Source organism: Copadichromis virginalis, linkage group LG11 (assembly GCF_057382275.1).
Source record: "Copadichromis virginalis isolate Kocher_CV1m ecotype Utaka linkage group LG11, C_Virginalis_male_GT1.1, whole genome shotgun sequence".
NCBI lineage: Eukaryota > Metazoa > Chordata > Actinopteri > Cichliformes > Cichlidae > Copadichromis > Copadichromis virginalis.
In genome coordinates, this window is record NC_140628.1 from 15,582,759 (window position 1) to 15,593,970 (window position 11,212).

An 11,212-nucleotide genomic window follows, 5' to 3' on the forward strand; every position below is an offset into this window, starting at 1 on the left:
TACAATCACTTCCATCATCTCTTCAACTCAGCTAAAAGGAGAAAGAGGTTACAAGAAGCTCTTACTGCAATGCCAGACTGGGAAATGAGAGTATGATGTCATCACAAAAAGCCAGGCTTATTGTCAACTTTGTTCTTCCCCTCATATATATATATATATATACACACATATACATACATATATATATATATACACACACATATACATACATATACCCACATGTATATCTATATATCTATCTATATATATATATATATATATATCACGCACACACAACCTGCTCACACAGCGCGAGAAGCCATGAGAACCATGTGGAAATTTAGTTTCTGCAAACAGATTGAAATCAAGGCAAAACACGCCAAAAAAAAGAGAAAGAGAGAAACAGGAAGTGACACAAAATGGTATAGACAGTATTGTACTGAACAGATCTAAATGCATACAAATGTGCAATAAAAGTCTGAATTTGTCTCAGAATGTTATCTCTAGCACAGAAAGTTTAGCTTCCTTAATAATAGATAAATGAGCCTTCTGTAATTGAGTAAGGTGGATGTGATGGGCAAAGGGTGGGAATAAAGGGGAGGGCAGGAGGGAATCATCTTAGTAGGAGCGGATGGCAGGTGGAACGTGGGCGCAGTCCTGCTCATCAAGAGAGCTGTCGATCACAGGGCGGTACTCCAATGTGACCTGTGATTGGTCAAAAGCAAAGGAGTATGAGGATACTGACAGCTGAAGCTGTCAATAGCTTCAAAAACTGTTTAAATTATTCTGTAAGACACAGACAAACACACACACTGAGGGGGTCATCACCTTTCCAGTCTTTTGATCAACGAAGGACAGAGTGTGCTTCCTCCAGTGCTGGTCATACGGCTTCTTCTCCTGACCCTGCAGGGGCTTAGAGTAGTCGTACTCATCCACACGTTCCTGAAGCACAGTTCAAAGAAATGTTGGCAGAGAGCAGATTGTATAGACATTAATTCCATCCTTACGCTAAACATGTTGACGCAGACCTTGTAGTCCTCTCTGGCGTGGGCTCCCCTGCTCTCCTTTCTCTGCTCGGCAGAGTTGATGGTCTGGACGGCGTTCAGCAGCAGATTCTGCAGCTCTAGCGATTCCACCAAGTCGGTGTTCCACACAATGCCTGAAGGAGAGAGGATGAAATTTAGAGGGGAGGAAAAAAAACAAACCCATTTCAAAGTAACCCTCCAACAACTTTTTGCACAAGAAGAGCAGCAGTGTGGTGCAGTACCTCTGTCAAAGGTCTTGATGTCCTCCAGGGTCTGATAAATAGCATCCATCTTATCGCATCCTTCCTTCAGGACAGAGCCAGTACGGAATACCGCAGCATGGGTCTGCATGGTCTGAAAGCAGAAGCAGAGAAACACGTTACTCTAAATGAACCACGACAATGAAATCTCATGGATGACACAGGGGCCAGTTGTGGTGTTTCACACCTGTTTAACCTGTGTGGTGGTGGTAATCAAATCCAGATATCAAGTCATCCTGGCCAATGCTCATTATCATTGTAAAGATATATGTAAGAACTACTGCTGTCAAAATTTGCATTAATGCAAATTAATCTGCCATCACGGTCAACGCGATTAAATTATTTTAATGCAACTAACACATCTGGAGTGCAGAATAACTCAAAATCCCTGAACTGTTTCTGTCAACGCATTCCGGGCAGTTTGTCCAAGTAGTTACCTTCGCAAATGCGCAAATGGGCAGTTGATCTGGTAGTGACGGGCAGCTGAACCAATCAACTCCGTATGGAAGATGGGAAATTTGGGTATTTAAAAAAAACAACAAGACGGAGCAGTCGACCGACATAAAATATTATGCAGATTGTGCAAGAAGGAATTTTCTTTTCACCGAAGCACCTCCAGTTTGAAATATCACATTGACGCAGAGCATACGTTAGCCAAGCATGCTGCTAGCACTTTGTCGCAAGCTGGGTGACACGTTAGCCAAACCACTTATGAAGCATCGGGGACTCAGTAAGTCTACCTCGGACATATTGACTGACACAATTGCCAAGTGGATTGCAACAAACTGCAGACCTATTAATATCGTTGAGAACACGTGCTTTACATAGCTTTGATGTCTCGTTTCAAGGACTTGAAGTGCCTCCCCAAGAGTGACATGGTAAGTGCGTATATTTTGCCTTTTTTCTCGAGTCTGTTTGCTCAGGCAAATGAAATGCTATTAATATAGAATAAAAATGAATGATAATTAATTGTTATTAATCAAAATTAATCCACAGTAACCCTGTGATGAATCTGATTAAACATTTTAATTGTTTGACAGCACTAATATATATTATATATTAGCGTATACTTGCCTATTAGTATATAAGTTTTTTTAAAGTTGTATTTCGCAGGAGAGAACCTGTGCTAAACGATTGAAGAAAACTATTCAAATTTTCTTTGAATTTAAGCATACATTCTGTTTATTCTGCATTTATTTTATTATATTAGGCCTGTGTGATATGACTAAAATCTCATATCCCAATATAAGACATTTATCGTCCCAACAACGTTATACATCACAAAAATTTTACATTTTCTGTAAATTCTGTGAATCTCGGGCAACTCGACTTGTGTAAAGTGTTTTCAGCTGGAGTCGAGTGTTACATATGTTAAAGCGGCCGGAATTTTGTATTTATTACACGGCGTGCTGCAGGGAAAAAACTAGTAGTAGCACACTCTTTTTAGCTTCTCGTCCGTAAACACTCTGCATACTATTTCACATGATTCAGTTTATCTTGAAAAGTCTCAAAAGGATCTTCAGCTTTATTGTGAAAGGTTTATGTGGAAAATAAACAAGCGGAGGGCAGAGCCACGCGATGGTTTTACCGTCGCTGTTGCTAAAGACGACGCATAAAAACAGTCGCTTGTCCGTCTGTAGTGTTGTTATTTAAAATATAAGAGAAAGAAAGAACTTTAAGGAATTCTACTGTGACCATCAAAATCATCAAAATAATATTGCCGTAGACACCATGAAACAAACGATAGCGTAATATGAAATGATAGACGTTTTCATATCGTCATATCGAACAGCCCTACATGATATTGCATAAGTGTCTGTTAGCTTAAATATAAAGTTGAAAAAAATGTAATTGCAACCAGGCTACTGATCAAATAATGTGATTAATCGCGATAAATTACAGAAAATGGTGCGATTAATTAGTTTTTGTTGTTTTTTTTATTGACAGCAAAAGTAAGAACATTTATGTTTGATTGACCTGTTAGTGAAGAAGTAATATTGAGGAAGAGGTAGAGAGAAGAGCTCTACTACATGAGTTTATTGACACTAGCTTGGTTTGAACTTCCTAAATCTGCCGCTAACAGATGCCGCCCATATTGACTAATATTAAAACTGATAAAAGCAGAACTGAAACAAGAAAAGTATCCTTAGAAACCAAAAAAAGGAAACTAAAATTCACAAAAAAAACCCCACTGGCACCTGCCCTCATCCCTACTGGATGCATGTATGGTATTGTATCACGACGTCTCAAGTTATCACATTCACACGATTTTCATAATACCTGACCACTGACCTTGAGTTCAAGGTCACTGGGATTCAAACTCCTCTGAGATTTATAGTAGATGCACCTATGGTATGAATTTGGAAGTACTGGGTGACTTCCTTCTTGAGTTATTGCAGTCATAAACTTGGGTTCCCCACACCTGGGTCACGACAATACCCCGTTAACAAAAAGAAAAAAAAAGGGAATGAAAAATAAAAACCTTTCTTGTGGAGAGAAAAGTTTTCTAAACCTTATTTTGTGGCAGGTCTTTCCAGATTGTAGCCATTAGTAAGAGATTTGGTGGTAATTATACATTACATTTTTATGTCCTGATGATTATTATCATTTAGAAAAGATCTACAGATAAGGTGTAGAGTTGTATATAATAAATAATATCTAACAATAATAATAATAAAAATAAATAATTCATGTAAAGCCAAATATTAGTTAAGTACAAATATAATTTATACATCAATATGTCTGTGTTCATGTTAGCATGTCCACCTTCTGCATGTTGAGCCTGATCTCAGAGGTCCTCTGACTTCCGTTGGCAAACCTCAGCCTGTCCAGGTTGGCCACAGACTCCTCTCCTGCGCTGGGCTTCAGAGGGGACAGCTTCTCTCCTGCACAGGAAAAGACAAAAAAGCCAACGTCAGCATGAACACAGAGACAGCAAAAGTGATTTTTCTCCGAATGTGAATGTAGAACAGATATATTTTCTGCTAATATTTTAACAGAAAGTATTAAGTCTGTTTTAATCAGTTGTTTTTATGATTTTTTTTTTCATTATTAATGCTTATTTTTTAAGATTAAGAAACTTTTTATTGTAATAAATTTAACCAAATACACTACTTTTGGGATTAATAAAGTATTCTGTGAAAAGCAGAGGTTCTCACCAGGTTTGTGCTGCTCAGCAATGGTGAGGGCGCAAGCTCTGCCAAACACCACCAGGTCCAGCAGGGAGTTGGCACCCAGCCTGTTAGCTCCATGGACACTGGCAGAAGCTGCCTCTCCACAGGCATACAGTCCGGGAACCACCTTGTCCTCGTCGTTGACGTAAGTAATCACCTAAGGGCCAAATATTACAAATCCTAAGCAAGCCCGCTGTGCTCACAACAACAGTGTTAGTGCACGACGCGTGGAGATGACACATGCAGAGATTATGTACCTGTCCCTTGTAGTTTGTGGGTATTCCACCCATGTTGTAGTGGACGGTGGGCAGGACAGGGATGGGTTCTTTGGTGACGTCGACTCCAGCGAAGATCATGGCTGTCTCTGAGATACCAGGCAGCCTTGCGGCCAGCTGCTGAGGAGGCAGGTGGTGAAGCTGCAGGTACACGTGGTCCTTCTCTGGACCAACACCTCTGAAGAAATTAAAAACGTAAACGTCAGTAAGGAACAGGAACTGGCTTAAAAGCTTTGACAGACATCACACAGACAGGTGAGTTGAGCATACCTGCCCTCTCTGATCTCTATGGTCATGGAACGGGACACCACGTCTCTGGAAGCCAGGTCTTTGGCGTTGGGTGCGTAGCGCTCCATGAAGCGCTCTCCTTCACTGTTAATCAGGATTCCTCCCTCACCACGGCAGCCCTCTGTGATCAGACAGCCGGCTCCATAGATTCCTGTAAGCATGAAACATGAAGAAGAAGAAAAAACAAAACAAAAAAAAAAAACCTGTTACATCCAAATATTTATGAATAAATAACAACAGTAGTTATAAGCTTTCATTCCCATCAAAGAAACACAAGGTCAACACTGTAAATGTAAAATCCACAAGGTTTTATTGCCATGGCACAATATAATGTCAATAAAACCAAAGACATTATGCTTTATAGACCCAGTACTGTTAAGCAATTTCACTAACAATTTTAAAGTTTTATCTCTAGAATCTGTGAAAAACTGTACGTTTTTCCTGCTATATCCACCAACCAATTTAAATCATAGGTTTTCCCTCAGTGTAGCAGAGTTATGCATGAAACATGGCGAAGTCTGCTGCCCTTATGCAACAAGCATTTACAAAGATGGAGCATCTATGCCACAGGGCACATGTGCTACTTCATCCATATTTAATGATATCATGATATCCAGGAAAAACAAAAATAAACATGACCTTTAGGAAAAAGAAAGTTGTCTTCAGGGTAAAATGTAGACATTTAGTGAGTTAAAAGTCTGAAATATTGGTCAATAGTTTTTTCTTTTAGACACATGAAACATGAACAGGTTTCCCTTACATTTTTTATGTGTAGTTAATTTTTAGTGCGGGTGAAACTGGGTCCTCACCTCTCTTCCCCTCGCACTCTCAACATCAGCTCTCCCCAGGGCTGTGTACTAAGCCCACTACTCTACTCCCTCTACACATATTGACTGCAGTCCTGCCCACCCAGAGAACATCATTGTCAAATTTGCTGATGACACAACAGCGGTGGGGCTGATCACAGGGGGAAATGAGGCGGCTTACAGAGATGAGGTCCTGAAACTGGGAGAATGGTGTGCATCAAACAACCTGGCACTTAACATTACCAAGATCAAGGAACTCATCCTGGACTTCAGGTGGAACAGAGCTGCCCCTGCACATCAACGGAGAATGTGTAGAGCGAGTGGAGTCCTTCAAATTCCTTGGGGTCCACATCTCTGCAGACCTCTCCTGGTCAGCTAACACCATGGCGCTAGTCAAGAAAGCCCAGCAGCGGCTACACTTCCTGAGGATGCTCAGGAAGGAGCAACTAAACACCCCGCTGCTGGTGACCTTCTACAGATCCACCATCGAGAGCCTGCTAAACTATGCGGTGACAGTGTGGCACGCCAGCTGCACGGAGGCAGATAAGAAGAGACTGCAGAGGGTGGTAAACACAGCACAAAAAAATCATCGGCTGCCCCCTGCCCTCCTTGTCTGCCGTCTACAACTCCCGTTGTATCAGCAGGGCCAGAAACATCTTAAAGGACACTACCCATCCCGGCTACCATCTTTTCAACCTACTGCCCTCTGGCAGGCGCTTCAGATCCATACGGACCAGAACAAACACACTCAGGGATAGCTTTTTCCCCAAAGCTATAACCATACTCAACTCAAACTTGCACAAAAAGTAATCTGCACTGAAATATCATCAATTCTCTGCCTGTCTGTCTCTGTTATCCATTACTGTACTGTGTATTTATACTTATATTAAGTGTATTGTTAAATTATTCTATAGTTTTTAATGTGCTAAAGCACGTCTGCACTTTTATAGAGCTGTTTCTAATCTCGTTATACGATGTATAACGACAATAAAGGCTTTCAATTCAGTTCAATTCAACTAAGATAATATGACAATGCATTTTAAAAAATAATTTTGTTTTATTGTCACAAGTCGTAGGTTACTCCTTTATGCTCTGCCAGACTGCACTCAGATCAGCTGGTTTTTGTTTTTCTGACTCCAGAAGTTGACAACAGAAGTTGTAGAGTGCCCTCTGGTGGCCAAACTATGTAAAATCATTCATTTTTCTCTCCAATCTCTTCTTAACTATATTACATTTGCACTTACTAGACATTGACTTGTTATTGATACAGCATCTATACTAGTTAACTTTACTGTAGGTATTCCAAACATATCTTTGAGGAATTTGTATAGTTCCTGTGGAGCTTTCGCTTTCAAAATAAAACTCTCCTCAATGCTTCAGCAACATTTTTTGGTTTAATAAATTAAGTTTCTTTTCTCACCAGTGGGATGAAACTGGACAAACTCCATATCCTGGCAGGGCAGACCCGCTCTGGTCACCATCGCATTTCCATCTCCTGTGCTTGTGTGAGCAGATGTGCAGCTGAAATAGGTTCTTCCATAACCCCTGGAAAGAAAGACAGAACTTATTTCTAAGCTTGTAGATAAAATGACAGTTGAAGAAATGTTTAAGCAAAGGCATCTCCTACCCAGTAGCAATAACAGTGTTCTGGGCTCTGAAGCGGTGGATAGACCCGTCCTCCATACAGAGAGCGATCACCCCTTTACACTCTCCATTCTCCATCAGCAGGTCCAGGGCAAAATACTCCACAAAGTAACTGGTGTCATAACGAAGTGACTGAAGACAAGTCAGGCAGACGCACAGAGGCACTTAACTGGTGCTCCTCGGCAACACAAAGATTACGCTGCAGAAAGAAGGTAGGAAAGTATGTGTACTCACCCTTCCATACAGCGTATGCAGCAGTGAGTGGCCTGTTCTGTCTGCTACACAGCAGCAGCGGTGCGCCTGACCTCCCTTTCCATACTTAAGGCTCTGACCTCCAAAGGCCCTCTGGTAGATCTTTCCCTCCTCAGTGCGGCTGAATGGCATGCCAAAGTTCTCCAGCTAGGAAAAAAAAAAAGAGGAAACAAGAGCAACATGAATTCCTAATCTGCTGTAACTGTCTTTTTACACAGCTCTGGGTGGAATGACCCCCATCTGGTGTAAATTAAAAATAAAATAAATTAATAATTATTTAAATCCACCAATAAGCTGCTCGGCTTTTATTATGCAATGAGGTATTCCTAAAGATCACATGGCTTACACACTCATTTATGTCTTTTGTTTAAGGCCTAGTACTTGCCAGTTAACATAATGACTTGTTATGCATGTTAGTGTGTTTCTAAGAGAGATCATACCTCTACTACGGCTGCAGGAGCCTGCTCTGTCATGTAGTGGATAGCGTCCTGGTCTCCAAGCCAATCAGATCCCTTCACTGTGTCATAGAAATGCCACCTCCAGTCATCCTCCTCCATGTTCCCCAGAGCCGCATTAATCCCACCCTATTAACCAAGGTAAGTTTAAACATTATGCGTGTTTACTTGATGACTCAAGATTAGTAAAATATTTGCAATGAGATTGAGACTTTGGTCCTAACTGACACACAAAATCATTTACTGTAACCACTGATTTACCTGTGCAGCGACAGTATGAGACCTGGTGGGGAACAGTTTGGTGACACAGGCAGTGTTGAAGCCAGCCTCAGACAGGCCAAAAGCTGCCCTCAGTCCCGCTCCACCAGCTCCAACCACCACAGCATCAAACTCATGATCCACAACTGGGTATTGAGTGGAGATCTGAAACCAGTTGAAAAGACAATGTACTGCAAACATTTTTGAAGCAATGAGAGTGTACTCTACGTATGCGGAGTCCTGGTTTTCATATCATATACATACTGTTCTGCATAAAAAAAAAACACAAACTTAATGTGGCTTACGTCATCTGATACTTTGCCATTTTTCTTCTTGCCATAAATGGAAAAGTGGAAGTTCCTGGAACCTTGAACTGCAGCAGCAGGGACCTGGCAGAAGAAAAAGCAACTTAAATAAAACTAAAATTAATCCCAAACATAAAACACACTGAAAAACCAGACTCTGCTAATAAACACAACAAAATGATTATTCAATGAAGTGAAGTTTTAAAGCTTTAAACGTTCAGTCTTGGCACCTCCACAACCCATAATTCATATCATTAATATTTTGAGCCATTCATCACTGAAAATGTTACCAGCATTTACACAGCTGATCTTGTCAGATGCAAATGTATTTTAAACCTTCTGTAGTTCAACACTGACTTGAATTTAAAAGTATACAAACCTGCCAGTAGGAGGAACTAATGCATCACTTTAACAGACACAACAACACTGTGCCCCACGTGCTTAAACTTTCCTGACAAAATGTGAAGTAATTAAAATAATTTTGTGTGAGATATCCTTATTCACACATGATGAATAAACCATTTACACTAAATGACTGAATTTCCCAAAATCACTTTAGTGTAAACAACTTACACTAAGCTAGCAGACCGTTGATCTTCATTGCCCTTTGACACAATGTGATTAAGACTATTCAACATTTTATTCTTCACAGCACAGTGAAAAAGAGGTTCCCCAATCCCACTGATGCAAATACAGACTCTCCATATTGGGAAGAAGCTCATTATACATTATAGCAAGGAGGGTCTTAAACACTAAAATGATAATATCATATAAATCACAGGTGATGATTTATCATGTAAATTATCATCTAGCATCTCTTAGATCAACTGACTGTCTGCTTGGCCAACCGATAACAGAGGAGGACACTGAGACTATCCAATGGTCATCTTGAAGTGTGCTCATATACCGAGCATGATCCCCTGAGAAATTGTACTGTGGGTAAGTATAGTATAAGACTTGCTGCAAATTCAGAGTAAATAATACTACACCTGGCTAGTTTCTGTTATTTCTGTCACTTTTGGATGTACTGGGGAATGCAGGCGATTTACAGGGTTTCTATCAGTAGAATCAAGTAGAAAGTATACCAAAAAATCTCCTTTTTACATTAATAAGCTGTTTATCGTTATATTTTTAAATTTGCCAGAATAGGATCCCCATGTTAAAAAAAAAAAAAGAACGAATGGCATCTGTTGGTGTAAAATAGCCCGATATCTTATATGCAGGATTTTTTTTTTTTTTAAGAAAAAAAAAGAATAATTCCTGGTGAATAATAAATAATCTGTTTCTTTTTTTTCTGTTTGGTCTTCCCTACCTGTGGGGCATCAACAATCAGATGCTTACAAGTGTCAGAAAGCAGCAGAAATGACTAACAGATTCATTTAATTTAAGTGTAACTTATATTAATTTCACATTAGAAATTAAAAAAAAAAGAACAAATTAATGTTAAACTGAAACTATAAGTTTAACGATCTACATGAGAAGTGACAGGGAGGTTACAGTCTGATCAACTGTCAGGTGGCTCCTGCCTTTGAAAAATGATCTGCTAAAATACAAGCAGCATACCAACCAAAAGCATCTGCTATACCTGTGCCACGACATCAGCAGTGATTTATAATAGGGGGGGGGACTCCTGCACAAAACTTTCTGTTAACAGCCTTACAGCACTATGTTTAATAATGGCTGTGAAGGCATTTACCAAAACAACCCATAGCAAAAAAAAACAAAAACAAAAAGCATTAAAACGTACGACCATTTTTATAGTGACGATTGCTCTTGGCGGTTATTTTTCATCTTCGTCGGTCTAAACCTTTCATATCTGCAGTTTGCCCCATTTTACTTTTGTAGCTAACAACAGCGTCTACATACTTAGAACTGTTTTACACAAGGGCAGCGGCATTTACGACTTTCATGGTGACGAAACGTCTCGGTTAGGCAGAAAGTTCAGTCGCCATTAGAAACAAAGTGTAATGTGGAGATAATAGAAGTGTAATAGATATAATATAAATCATTTTGTTGGACCTGCAAAATACCTTTGCTCATAGTGTCACATTGAAACAGCACCAGCTACATAACAGATTACGCAAGTCAGAATCCGCCGGTTATGAAAGCTTCGTTTTAGAAACAAAAAAGGGAAAATAAAATATTATCTTTTACAATATACTACATATATAAATATTTAACTTTTAAAAGCATCTTTTCACTACTCACTGCTTTCGCAGTAGATAAAACCCTCTTGGAGAGGAGACGGGACGCCGCGCGGACACTCGCCATGTTGTCAGATGAAGGATCGTTCCTGCTGCGCTGCGGAGGAACACATATTCTGCCGGACCGGACTAATCCAATGTGCTAAAAGAGGGGTCACTCATTTATTTAATATTTATATGATAGTTATTATTTAAAGCATTTAGCCATGTGTTTTAAGGGTAATTATTAAATTATTACCTTGAAACCATCTGAGTAAATATACAGGGTTTTTTACTGCAACACTTACA

The 11,212-nt window shown here is 39.9% G+C and overlaps 1 protein-coding gene across 1 annotated transcript; it reads right to left on the reverse strand.

The window, feature by feature from the left end:
* Nucleotides 1-509: 509 nt before the first annotated feature.
* Nucleotides 510-11,018, reverse strand: sdha (succinate dehydrogenase complex, subunit A, flavoprotein (Fp)). Its single transcript, XM_085473316.1, has 15 exons — nucleotides 10,929-11,018; nucleotides 8,721-8,804; nucleotides 8,419-8,580; nucleotides 8,143-8,286; nucleotides 7,685-7,849; nucleotides 7,434-7,582; nucleotides 7,227-7,351; nucleotides 4,983-5,151; nucleotides 4,695-4,890; nucleotides 4,423-4,594; nucleotides 4,031-4,149; nucleotides 1,247-1,358; nucleotides 1,008-1,138; nucleotides 808-921; nucleotides 510-684 (listed from the first exon to the last, which is right to left on the reverse strand). The coding sequence occupies exons 1-15, from the start codon at nucleotides 10,989-10,991 to the stop codon at nucleotides 598-600; spliced, it is 1,992 nt and encodes a 663-aa protein (XP_085329442.1). The 5' UTR covers nucleotides 10,992-11,018; the 3' UTR covers nucleotides 510-597.
* Between the last annotated feature and the right edge of the window lie 194 nt (nucleotides 11,019-11,212).